The sequence below is a fragment of the Amphibalanus amphitrite genome, unplaced genomic scaffold (genome assembly GCF_019059575.1).
Source record: "Amphibalanus amphitrite isolate SeventyFive unplaced genomic scaffold, NRLGWU_Aamphi_draft 000070F_arrow, whole genome shotgun sequence".
In the NCBI taxonomy this organism is placed as follows: domain Eukaryota; kingdom Metazoa; phylum Arthropoda; class Thecostraca; order Balanomorpha; family Balanidae; genus Amphibalanus; species Amphibalanus amphitrite.
In genome coordinates, this window is record NW_024881566.1 from 45,810 (window position 1) to 60,005 (window position 14,196).

General features: G+C 45.3%; 1 protein-coding gene across 1 annotated transcript; it reads right to left on the reverse strand.

Moving 5' to 3' along the window:
• Positions 1 to 205: 205 nt before the first annotated feature.
• Positions 206 to 6,676, reverse strand: LOC122379047 (mucolipin-3-like). Its single transcript, XM_043360916.1, has 2 exons — positions 6,487 to 6,676; positions 206 to 3,114 (listed from the first exon to the last, which is right to left on the reverse strand). Exon 2 carries the CDS (start codon positions 3,105 to 3,107, stop codon positions 1,182 to 1,184), a length of 1,926 nt encoding a protein of 641 aa, XP_043216851.1. The 5' UTR covers positions 3,108 to 3,114; positions 6,487 to 6,676; the 3' UTR covers positions 206 to 1,181.
• Positions 6,677 to 14,196: the final 7,520 nt, after the last annotated feature.

The window sequence follows — 14,196 nt, forward strand, 5'->3', positions numbered from 1 at the left end:
CGGCTGTCCAGCAGTGTGTTAGCTGCAAGTCGCAGCGCCATACACTGGGCCAGATCTGGCTGATTCGGTCCAGCTCAGATGCCTAAGTTATCCATGAGCCTCGTTTGGTCCATTTTCATATGACTCTGAAGTCTACCTTACGAGGTGTAACCGATCTCGCACCAATGTTACGTGAAGTAGATGGAAGGAGAGAACACGAGCTGTAGACGATTCTGGGTATATTGGAACATAGCATGCATAGACGCCACACATCTTCCGGGTTCCAACACAAAACACACGAGTGACAATTATCTATTCTACCATATACATTATACCTACAGCATAGTGTTCCCGATGATGAGAATTAATCAAAATGAAATAATACCCGATTCTGTCGGCATCCGTATTTGAGTGCATCGGCAGTGAACATACAGATTTGAGACACAACTCAGAGTTTTACTACCGGAAAAACATGCATCGCACAAGGTCGATTAACCTTGAACATACGTCCTACGTTACAGAGCGCAACTCCCTGGGTGATGGATCTTGACTATCTGGGAGGTGAAGCGGTATCTGGTCTACCAAGTACCGAGCACACATGACACGGCCAATACGTGAAGTCGTCAGGCTGGCGAACATTCACCGCTGAGTGCTGAGTGCTAACGTCAAACATAACGGAATATAAACCATTAAACAGTTTTAAAATGGCAAACGGCATGAATTTCAATCTGAGCCTTAACTATTAAAAAACCAGCGAACATTTCGTCATCCATCCGCTTGCCAAAATATAATTTTTCAACGAAAATTGCTGAATGTAAAACCAATTACCCTTGCCTTATTCTAAAAAGAACGATGCATGAAAAAAGAACATCATTAATCTTCAATAAGAACACGTACATAAGCCCAAATCACGTATTTTAGGAATACAGGTACGCATGTAAAATACAGGTAAAGTAAGTCTGAGTTATAACTTATCGTACACATCGATTAAAAGAAACAGCCAGCCACGCACACGATGGGTAAAAGCGTTGGAATAATAAACACTTGATGCTCAGGTCACACCTCTTTGGCAACAAGGCATCGTCACGTGCCTGTCACACGATGTCCTCTGACGCTTGTGCTGAAAGCTCTCGTACCTCACTGAGCCGACGGGCGCTGGCTGTCTCAGCCAGACCTCAGTCGGAGCTGGTGCGTCACAGTTCTCACACGGTAATGTCGCCAGTGTCGTGATCCTGCGGCGTCCGGAGCAGCGGCGGCTCCGCCGTGACGCCGTTGTCGTCCACCGCAGCGATGATGGGCTGTCGGTCGGCGTCGCCGCGCCGGCGGACGCAGCAGCACAGCTGGCGCAGCGAGCAGTCGTCCTCGTCCTCGCGGTACACGCCCGTCTCGGGAGCCGAGCGGCGCACCGCCAGAAACTCGTCCAGCGGCGACATCGGGAACCCGTCGCGGTAGAAGGCCTTGATGGTCTCGTACGAGTCCATGATGATCGAAATCATAAGACTGATGACGACGTAGATGAAGAAGAAAATGAATACGTAGATGTAAAGCTTAGAGAACCAGTAAATCATGCTGGACCGAGGCCAAACCTGAGCGAAAGTCGCGAACATGTCATCCCCATTCATCAGCGAGAATAGCGTCTCGGAAGTCTTGCTAATGGTGCGGAACTTGAGATGATATGGCGCCAGAACGAGCCAGCCACAGAAGACAAATCCGGCATAGGAAATGGTAGCGCATACAGAGAAGCGCAGCACGCTCGGCATGGCGCTCTTCACTGTCAGGATCAGGACGTTGTAGGATTTGAAGAAGCTGAAGTAGCGCAGCATGCCCACCCAGACGAGGAGGTTGCCGGCCCCCAGCACCACGGCACACAAGTTCCAGGTCTCGACACCAATAGGAGACGGGATCAAGTCTATATCCAGCTGGATATGGATGAGAGACGCGAAAACAATCAGTCCGTCGTTGATGATGATGAGGACGTACCAAAGATTGAGGAAGCGCAACTGTTCCTCGTACGTCAGGTCGTATTCAAAATGTTCGTGCAACAGAGACACGGTCTCGATTCGTAGCAGCTGTGCTCGATACATGGAACGCATACACATAGCGAAAGAAGAAATGCAGACCATAATGACCAGAGAGCTGATGATCGTGAAGAACACCTTCAGCGGGGCGCCGTCGCCGCTGGTTTCCAGGTTGCCGTTGCACGGCTTCAGGTGCGACTCTACATTCATCCTGACCAGCATCCGGCCGTCCTGACCGCCGTTCTCGAGCACCAACGCCGCCTGGAGCCGGTAGCAGTCCGGCTCGTTGGCCGGAATCATCTCCTTCAGGCGCACGGCGTTCAGCGCGAACGACAGCGTGGTGCGCGTCAGGGCGACAAAGGACACATTGAAGTCGTGCTTACCAAGGAAAGCACGCGTGGAGAAATTGTGGTTTTGTATTTCTACAGGGGTTGGCCTCAGATCCACACAACGCTGGCGCACATGCGCGTCAAAAGCGTACGACAGATTGGTTGGGAAGACACGAGCGCGACGATACCCATCCAGACAGAGGCGTACCGGCGGCACTGTGTCGTCCGTGTAGCCGATCCCGCTCACCGTCAGGTTGTCCAGGTCGTGGTAGGCATTCACAGCGAAGTCGAGCGTCTCGAAGTAGCTCTGTTGCGAGTAGACGGCCAGCGGTCCGGCGCCGGGAGGGTAGACGTTCACCTCACGCGTCACATCCCAGCCCAGGATGAAGAGGTGATCCAGCGAGAACTGGGTGTTCTCCAGAAAGCTGACATGGGCAAGCCGGCTTGTGGCAAACAAGCTTAGCTGGATAGTGATCAGCACCACTTTGAATATCTGAAGGCTCAGCTTGAATGGCAGCTTCTTCCGAGCGCGGTATTTCTCGATCGGGTTCATGAAGAAGAACTGCAGCTTTCGACGCACCCGCTCGCCGGCAGCCTGCTGCGCGGGGTCGTCGGCCGGGAAGTGCTCGAAGCGGCCCTGGCCGGTGGAGCCGCAGTGCGACCCCGGGTCCGCGGTGACGTTTCGGCTGGCGGCGGACTGTCGCCGCCGCAGCACGGGCGACGGACACGGCGACGGGCTCGGCGACAGTCGCGCGCTGACCACGGCCGGACTGCCGATCATGGCGACACTGCGGCACACACAACTAGTGACAAAACGCTCATAAGGGCATTACTTATGAGTTATAAGGTTAGCCTAGCACCACCTAGCTTATCACAAATTTCTATTCACACATGTGTGTAGGAAAAGGATACATGACATTGTGGGAATATATATTTAGGAGAGGTTAGTGCTTTCATTTAGATGAGTATCCTATTCCCTTTTTCTTGAACACCTTATACCTCTAAATAGAAATTATTTGGCTCTCCTAGTCCTTCAGGTACCTGGGTGAAAGCACTTCCATTAGTGTAAATTGTAAAAGTTGCTAATCATGCTTCTTCAATAGCATCAAAATTAGGCAAAACAGCAATAAAACCCCCAAAATTGACCACCAATACATCCAAACAATTCCACATACATAACATATGTAAGGCAACCATAGGCGTCGCCAGAGATTTTCGGTTGGGGGGGGGGGGCAAAATCAACTTTTGTGTTAAAACTTGCCTTTCCCCAGTCTTTACTCACTCGTTTTACACATCATTCGACGCGCAATGGTGCGAGGAATCCGATGGTGACAAAGGTTTTCTTCTAGCTATGACATGTTATTTTTTACAGAAAAATTCGAAATTTTGAAATTTCATGACAAAAACGACTGGTAGAATTATGATATATAGTTGCTGCGATTGCCGACGCACTGCAGAGGGCCCCTGTGTAGACGCTCGACGCTCATGATCATTACCCAGAAAAAGGTGAAAAACGCTCCATTTAATCGGATCACCCTTCTAAAACCTCCATTCACGCATGCATGCAGAGGTTTTACGTGAAATGCATAGGACTTATCCCAGCCACCGATCGTAGCTAAGTTGGGCATTCGGCGGAGAGTAAATGTCGGAAGTGTGAATCGGAAGTAATTTATCTTTGCTCCAGTGAGAGGAAGTGTTTTGTTCACTCGAGTGTGAACAAAAGTTTCTCGTTTTTCGTGTGAAGGGAAGCGCTGCAAACGCGAACAAAAACTGTTAAACGGAACCAAAAGTTACGCACAGCATAGCGGCAAGGGATCCCTTAGAGATAGGTTTGGGACTTCCAGGCCATTTCAGGCCACTCAGGGTCAGTGTGGACTCTCTGAAGTCTGCTTAGGATCCCAGAGATCGGCGTGGGTCACCCCAAATATTTACGTGTACGTGGTGCTTTAGGGCTTTCCGAGCCCAAGGTGGGGCCCTCAGAAGCCAGTGTGGGCGGCGGGCGCTGAGAGACTTGGCCCAGGGTGAGCCTGGAGCCCTCGGATAACAGTGTGAACCCTCGGGGTCTGTGTCGAATCCCTAAGGACCTTACGTAGGGACATAATAAACATGTGTTGCGGACCTCATAGGGACACGTGAGCTGTGACCCCTCAGATGCCGGCTTGGGGTTAGCAAAGTATGTCGCCTCAAAAGTTTGGCTGAACTATCAGAGGCCAGTTAAGGTGCTCAGAAATGTTCGAAGGCTCAAAGATCTCTGTATGGGCCCTCAGAGAACATGGACACCAGTGGGACTTTCAGAGGCCCGTTTGGGCCCTAGTCTGAAAGCTTCTTTAGGGCTCAGTGGAGCTCCTTAGGAGCCTTTGTTTAAAGCAAGCTCATGAGCCCTGCGACACTCGTACGGTAATTGAGCCTGTCGCAGACATTTGACGAGAGTTGAGAAAGGCCCCGAAGATTTCGGTTCACGCTTTGAACGAAAATTGTGTCAGCACTCCAAAACTTATGAAAAATCAGCTGTAAAATGTAATAAAGAACGAACTAGGGACATGGAATGAATCACAGCATTGACATTTCCGAGTCTGGACTCGGAGTCTTGAAGATTTTGGCGACTGCGAGTCAGACTCTGGTATAAACTGCACGCTCCAACCGAGTCTGACCTCACAGACATTCTCAGAAAGGTACCCCCCCCCATTTTTTCCCGACTCCAAAATCTCATCGGATCTGTATCGATCTCAGGGGGTGCCCGGTCCGAGGTTGGGGGGCAAGCTGCCCCGCTTGCCCCCCGTGGCGACGCTAATGAAGGCAACCAACAAGCATTAGTAATTTTCATGCTTCAAACATAAGACACAAGAGGTTGGTGTGCAAGACCACAATCAAACTATGCATTATACATAGTTGCAAGTGTAATTCTGATTAAAGATGCACAGTTGTACGGAAGATCCAAACACTGATTAGGTTATCATTCATAAATAATGTACAAAACCAGCAGGTTAATGGTTTTCGTGCAATATTACTTCAAGCCAGCCTAGTTTGGTTTTGCATCCATGCCCCAAGTCAACCACTGTGCCCTGTGGTATCAACAAAGGTCAATGGTGGATCCAGAAAAGTGGTATTGGGTACAGGATAACATTGTGGTAACTGTGGTTACCATGTCCTTAAAGCCCCAGTAAACAGAAAACTGGATGGCAGGGGACCCAGCATTCTCCCTAAGGCTGTTTTCCATTAAAAAAAATCCTCAGATTTTGCTTCCTAGCTAATTCCTCAGATTTTCCTCCTTTATTCATTGCTATGAAAATCAAAGTAAACTTTTCCTTAAATAACATAGTTACATCCTATGTGAAACCAAAACAGCAACAAAGTTTTGGAGGTTGATGCATAAAATAATTCCATGCATCAGCAAGTGTTTTCTCAATACAACTTATAGTACTATTTAAATGTTTTTGTTCACATTTCAACAGTTACAAATACTTTTTGTAAGTAGTGATTTTAAAGCAGAGTAACATTTTCCAGATAGTGTATCAATTAGTGCAATTAGTGTATCACATACTGTATCAATCAGTAGCTTTATACTTCTTAATTGATACATATGTCCACTCAATAGCTCTGTCAAAATAGGCACAGTGTGTATGGGCTGGGGTAGGCAGGAACCTAGGCACACTTTTCCTTAGCACCACCATTACCTCATTTATCATGATCCACAATTTTGTCACCAAGCTGTTTCAGTCAATGCATTTAGCTTAGCATAACTGATAGATGAGCTTGACAACCAGTCGATACACCTGATAAGGTTGAAAGGCGGAAAATGAAAACAGAGGCCAGTTTTATGAACAGAAAAATAGCCCCCTGCCTGATTTGATTTTACCTGAAGACCGCATCACGTACGGATTATAAACACGATGGGTACATTAATGCCGATAGAGCTTTATTCTTTATGTTCCCTATGTGAAGTGGTCTTTAGGCAAAAAATTCTGGCAGAATGCTATTTTTCTGTTGGTGATGATGATGATGATGATTAGGTTTGGTGGCGTGCCCGACCTCTGAGGGTTATATGACACCAACATGTGTTAGTAGGTAAAACTGGCCTGAGAACAGTAAAGCTTCAGCTTGGGCTGGCCTCAGGGCCCTCAGCAACTGCAATTGCAATAGTCCTGCATTACCATGCATACCGTTTTTCAAAGTTGTATCCAGATTACGGTTTTGCTCAAATTCTAAATGCCATAAAATTTCGGCTCAATTACAAGGATGTATTAATCGTCAGATCTGAAAAAAAACTCCGCACAAAACACTAGGGAATAAAAAGAGTAAGGAGCGAGCTGTCCCTACATTCTCCTATCAATCGACAACAAATTATCTTCCGCAAATTGCAACACATGCGCCATATATGCCATTTCCATTATCGAAAGCAGCCACTAAATGAAAGACCTGAAGGAAAATTTGCTGATCGTCCGGCTTTCACAACTAGTAGGGGAGAGAGGTCATATTGCGCCACACCTTCCTCCTGCCCAAAATTCGATTCGAACGAATACTCGAATGTGTGCAATGTGCATTTATTTCACCACCAATAACTCGCTCTTATTCCGGTCCACGGGGGCAGGTGAGGTGTCTCAGCTTTCTCGCAGACCATTTTTTGTGATTTCCTCTATTTTCTTACGCGAAACAGTCTATTTCAACCTTTGCTAGTGTCATGGTTTATCTTAGAGATAGTGATTCAACTAATAATCATTGTTAATTGTTCGTTTAATGGTAGTTTTGAAAGTTTATCACCACCGTGGCTTCGCTGTGGCGTCGCCATATTTGAAGCTCATGAAAAATGTGTTCCATTCGTAATTGCTTGCGCCCACCCTATTTGCGCCCTATTCTTCAACCCAGAGAAACAGCATCTGGTGGTTGGGACACATTTCATTGAACACTTTGATTATTAGAGCGCTCACCTTACCATTACCTTAGCCTTCACAGCATAAGTGGCTAATGGGCTGACACGTTCAAATAGGCTACTTAGTTAGGTGGCAAACCGTTGTTTTTAATAGGGCGCTTTAACATGAGAGGCATGGGCGCTTTTTGATGGGGGAGTCCGTAAATGCGCCCTTTGCAGATGTGCCGGAAAGCTTTTCTGGGTGTGATACAAATTGGGAGTTGTTATTTGATGCCAAAATAACTGAGGTACAATTTGAGATATCATCAAACATGACAGTTGGTCAACTTTAGCCGCAGTAGGCCGATATCCGGTGGCGCAATATGACCTCTCTCCCCTACTAGCGTGTTAACCCGCGCCCCACTGGGGGGGGGGGCTATTTATAGCCCCCCTCCCGTTTTTCTGCAATAACTTCCAAACTGCTTGACGTATCGACGCCAAACTTTCAGTACCTTCGGCTGCATCAATTTGACACCTTGTGTCAAAATTTGAACTACGTACCTACCATAGGTCGGCCGGAAATGACGTCAGAGTGACGTCATGTTCGGCCGATTTCGACGCAAAACATTGAACCACGGCTATCGCTCCCAAGAGCTCAGTTTTTAAGCTAGATCCAATTTCTTTGCATGAGAGGACTCAGAATAGACTGCGCTATCAAACGGCTATCTCGGATTTTCGAAATTTTGAAAATTTAGAAAATTTTAAATAATAAAATTCAAAATTTATATTTTTACATTTTTTTTCAAAAAGTTTTTGACTTTTCGAAAAAACCGGAATATATGTGATAGAACGCATTATTATGACTACCTCTAGCAAGTTTTAACTAAATATCTTCAAAAATGGCCAAGTTATACGCATTATTTCAAAAAATTAACAATTATTAATTTTTCAAATCAATTTTTCAGCACAAATTTGACATCGCACGCCAATATAAATAGCACTATCGTGTTCCTGAGCTCAAACTGCATCGAATAGACACCTTTTTTGTTGAAAAATTTTAACTTCAAAATTTGACCTTTTTTGACCTGAAAGTGACCTGACCTAAGCTAAATTTGACTCAAAATGACCTTGCATGACACAGACGACACCAAATTCGAAATGTTTGGCCTAAATGGACCATAAAACATGTGTCACGTGACCGACGGATGATATAATATTTTCGTGACCTGTGATGACCTGACCTTAACCTGAAAATCAAAGTACAAGTTTGGTACCCTCAGAGTATCTAGAGCATCTGTTCACGAGTGTGTGAACCAAAAATGAGCCTGATCTGACTTGTAAGACGGCGGCCAGAGCCCAAAACGTGAAGAAGCCAAAATGCTAATGATTTTTACTTTGACCTGACCTGTGACGTCATCAGTAACCTCGAGGTCAATAAATTAGGTTTCGCTCGACAGTTTTTCCGGGGCTATCAGACGTCGTTTGAATTTTGACGATCGGCCCAGTAGTTTCGGAGTTAGGAGGGGGGGCTATGAATAGCCCCCCCCCCCCAGTAGGGCGTGTTATACGCAGACCCCAGTGGGGCGCGGGTTAAGATATAACGATGACTTCAAATAATTTTGATTTGTTTTATTAAAAAAATAGAAATAATTGTAGCACTTTTTTCCGGAACATAGATTATTCACACTTCTTTAAATACCAACACCGCGGTTTGCATCGCACAGACCACAGTCAGAGGCCAAAGGGCCAGATATGGCCCTCTGCCCTTAGGCCCTTGCGCTGCTCTCAAAGACCGGTATGACCGAAATGAGGCCGAAATGAGGCCATTAGAGACCGAAATGAGGCCATTAAAGGCCGTTGTGAGGCCCTTGGAAGCTGGTTTAGGGCCTCAGAGCCAGATGGCCGATTTGGGCAATATGAAGCCAGTGCAGGGCAGGGCCCATGGAAGGCCAGTGTGGAACCCTGACCCTCAGACGTCGACGTGGGTCATCAGAGGCCAGAGGCCCTTACAAACCAGTCTATGGCCCTCAGACGCCAATTGGCAGTGGGGGGGGGGGGGTCTAGCCCTAGGGCCTCCAAGACCGGTGTAGGGCCGTAAAAAGCCGGCGGTTTGGGGTTTTGACCCTCGTGATAATCGACCAAGGGCCAGGGCCGTATATACGCCCATGGTGGTTCATCAGTTGTTAGGGCGGGGCGGGGCATGTGATATCTATATGACGGTCCTGTGATGTGATGTTGGGGTAGGTGTGTGTGTGTGGGGGGGGGGTCTGCGACACCTGAGCGAGCGTCATTTCAGCGAAAGACATTTGAGCGAAGCCTTTTCAGCGATTATCAATTTAAGCGATTGACTTTTTCAGCGATTGTCAAGTCGGCGAATTCAATCACAGCGATTATCAACTTAATTAACCCGCGCCCCAGTGGCGGTCTCAGCCAACTTCGCCCTAGTGGGGGGGGGGGGGGGCATATCATACCACCCACCTCTAACTCAAAACTAAGCGGGCTAGAAAGACGCAGTAAAAAACAGTCGATAGCTCTCAATGCGTACGTTTGAAAGCATTTCGGTCATTTTTCACCTTAGATCAATATTGGGGTCACCAGAGGTCATCAAAGGTCAAAATTTGCCAAAATTGTCATTACATTTTTCAGAAAACATGCCGCTATCTCAGGAACTATGGTAGCTAGAAAAACGCATGGAAGAACAATCGATAGCTTTTGAACTCTTCTTTTGAAAAGGTCATAATCAATATTGACCTCAGGTCAACGGTATAGCCTCCAGAGGGCAAAAACTCCAAAAATAGCTGTTTTTACGAAAAGTGTTTTTCGACAATAACTTTCGACTACAAAACGCCACGACATTTCTATTGCCAGAATCGTGTTCCCCTCACCGAGACGCGTCGAATGAACTATAATTTGACCTTGAAAGGTCAACTTGAAAATTTGACCTCAGGTCAAGGTCATGACCTGACCGGAAAAGGTCACGTTGCATATCAGTCGATGCGTCTCAACAAGACAAACACAATGAGACAATCCCCAGCGTTCTATCTCTTTCCAATCGCGAGTTATTGGCAAAAAACTGTTTGTAGCCTCAAATGACCTCGGATGACCTTTCTAGAGGCTATCAGCAAAAATGACACCTTGGTCATCGAGTGGACTAAATCATTGTGATTCTGAAATATTTGGACTGTTCCTATGCGTACACACGGATCTAGAGGCATTTTCATTTTTCTCCATTGACTTGTAATGGAAAGGTCACGCCACTGACCTGACCTTAGGTCACGGATATAAAAAATCCGAGATATACAAATTGTAGGCGCCCATAACAGCATGCCATCCACCAAATTTAAAACCTTTCTGACAAACACTGCAGGCTGGACATGACTGCAAACTTTTTTAGGCTTGGTCAGTTAACTTGGCCTGGTGACCTGACCTGACATGACCTGGGGTTAAAAATTTCACACGTTGTCCAAAATTGATATACCAAAAGCTACCCCAAGCGGCGCGGAGCTACGCGCCGCGGTTTTTTATTCACACGCAAAAAAACGCGACAGGGTGGTAACACTGGTAACATATGCCCCCCTCCCCCACTGGGGCGAAGGTTAAGCGAGGACTGACGAAGTGTCATTTCTAATCTTCCTCAGGTAAATGATGCTATAGTAATTCGTATTTGTTTCGGGCCACACAATTTTTTATCTTAGTGTAGCCCGAAACGAATACGAATTACTATTAAGCGAGGACCAGAATCAGCGAAACAAGTTTGAGCGAATACGTATATGGAGGTCAATGGGGGACTAATTGAGCGAATACAGTTACAGCGAAACCGAACGCGACGGAAGTCAATCATTTGCTACTTTTCGCCTTTTCGGGAATTCTTGCCCTTGGAATACCCGCTTGGTAAATGGTATTTGTCATGCTTCAAGCTGCGCGCGGCAAATTAAAAATTTGCTTTTAAGCTTGGAAACCACAAAAATATCTGGCCTCATTCAGCAACTTTGATCTGGAAATGTGGAACGTGAGAGACAAGACAACGTAAGGAATGCCAAGGACCAATAATAAACTCGAGGGATGGCACAGGGGGATCCAGTCTATGTTTCAGGGACCTCACCCAAATATCTGGAAATTCGTACGTTGCTTGGGGGCAAGAACAAATTTTACAACATTGGGAACTGATCTAAATTCAAGCGGGGGAATTTCGCGAAAAATAGCACAAACAATATGAATCTCTGAACAAACGTTTGGTCACCATTACTGGAAAACAGCAGGGGGAGGGGGGGGGGTGAAATCGAACCACTGGAATTCTTGAGAAATGTGACATTAAATTTGGAGCTTAATGTCTGAACTTTGAACGTGACATCCGCCATCCAGTTCCGGATTGCCATGAAAGTTCCGGAAACATTCGTTGTACGTACCGACGCTCGCAAAAGTAAGAAAAAGTACACCGTTACGGGACGATGAAGTGTTTCGCTGAAATGACAGTCGCTCAAACTGTAGTCAACGAAAATTGATAATCGCTATATTTGATAATCCCTGAATTTGATATTTGCTAATCGCTAAGTTGCCAGTCGCTGAAAATGGTTCGCTCAAATGACGTTCGCTTAAATGACACTCGCTAAAGTCGCTCGCACCGGGGGGGGGGGGGAGACATGACCGTGATTCCTCCACCTTTTCGACCACCATCGACTTTACCTGACCTGAAAATGTGGTTGATGTCAGAAGAAAATCCTTTAAAATCGGAGGTGCCGGATGCAGATAAATAAGGTCAATCAATGCTGAAGCAATGCCGGATACCTATGCACTACATAGTGCATAAATATTGAAATGGATGGCTGCGATGAGCATCGTTATATATACTATGTAATACGAGAAGTAGTAGCCTTTGCTCATATTAATATTCAAATAATGCACAAAATTGGATATATTAAAATAATAGGTACTGATAGTTCGCCTTGCGGCATCATCAGAGTACCTGATGATGCCGGAAGGCGAAATATCAGTATTATTTTAATGTATCCAATTTTGTGCATTATTTGAATATTAATATGAGCAAAAGCTACTACTTCTCGTATTACATAGTGCATAAATATTATTCAAACGACTTTGGGTTTATTGACCCCAGGTATAGATTCAATTAAGGCCTTAACATATCTGTATGATGCATTGTTTATATTATCTTTAAAGGTAGTGTGCCACCTTCCAATGATTTCCCATTGTATTTTTCCTAGGATAAGAAGCTTCTGTTTTTACCTAATATCGCAAAAAATCAAAAATGGGCCTGGAATAGTGCCTTTTTCGCCTAAAAGTTTATCGGTTTTTCGATATGTATAACAACTGTAGTGGGCTGACCTGCAAACAGGCGTCGGCAACAATCGCGAATGCGGCGCACATGTGACAATAAGCAAAGGTCATTATAGAGTTACGACGTTACGACGTACGGGAAAGGGTTATCACCTGTCTAATCGTAGACAACACGATATCGAACTTACTCTGTGAGCCTGTATTGGTATTGTTTCTTTAATTTGACTGTCGAACATTTATTTATGGTTTGAAATATGATTTTATGTAAAATAATTGATATGAAACAGCCGTCTGTTAAGTTATGACCCCATTTCACCACACGCAAGTGGCAGAAATGGCAGAAATGACAATGATCAGCTGACGCATTTTTCTAGCCGAAGTCAGAGATGCGCGGCCTGACGCACCACGCGTATTTGGAAATTCCGACCTCGACGAGCATCAGAAGCCACCTAACAGGCGTGTTCGAAACCGCAGGAGATGATGATGAACGGGTTTATCGAAACTTGATTGGATCAGGCTATCGGTAATAGCGATTTTAGTGTGTGCATTTATTGTTCATAGTGGTGTGAAATGTGGTTGGGGTACGACCGACAACCCGTCGGGGCGAATTTCGCACTGGTGTACTCAAAATTTGAAGAATTTGAGACGTTTCCGTGAGTTTTGAAGGTATGGATAAGTTCTAAAAATCCGGTTCTCCTTATCCGGGTCATTAACTCCATCTGGTCCAAGAAAGCTGGCACACTACCTTTAAAGACCACTGGCTTATTGGATATGTCTTTGCCGATTTAATGAAGAGAATTGCGTAGATATCGATCAATTAAAGGTTTTTCTAACTTAATAAAGGAAATGCCCAGTTCTACCGGTTGAATAAAGATGTGCAAATGAAGCTTTTAGCAGGTACGCTCCGAAAATCTCATCATATTTTGTACCGTACCTTTAGCTCCCTGTCGAAAATGGCTAACAAATGCATTCGCAAACTTGATATTTTCTTAAATGTGATTGCGACTTCTATTCACGCACTTATGTACCTAGTTATAAATGTCCCCCGCCATACCCCGCCCACAACCCCGGTTTCCCACATTTTCCCCTTGCGTGAAGAGAAGAAAGAAAATTGAAAATTCTATTTTTTCCAGTGTTATTAAATGCAAATGCTCAAAACAGTTAGTTTTTCTTTTACTAACAACGCCATCCTTCCTTTTGTACCGATCTAAAAGCAGCGCCACTTGCACAATGATTTGTCAAAGATGGCAGCGTTTAATTGACGTCTCGGCAGAAAAAGTCATTAAATGACTTTTATGCGACCTTTCCTCATTGAAATGTATGTTATGTCACGCTCGACTTGTTTAAGCACTCGTTTATAAATGAAATCGTTTCCCTCGTTCATTTATAAACTCGTGCTTAAACAAGTCGAGCGTGACATAAAATATATTTAAAAGGGGAGAAGGTCGCATAAAGGATAAGGTATGCCAGCTTTCAGCTTCCTACATTCACCGACGCGCTGTGATCCCGAAAAAGGTGACACCAATTCTTTCCACGGCCGCGAAGGGCTTCCTGAATTTCAAAGTGAGAATTTTCTGTTGATAGAGAGTAGGTAATTTTTTTCATTTGCGATAATGGCAGGTAAAATTGGCAAAACATATCCTTATTTGATCTGCTTATACCTTACCGATTGCTTTGAGTTTGGATCTGGGCTGCTTAGGATTCATGATAAAGTTTAATGGCCGTTTAGATT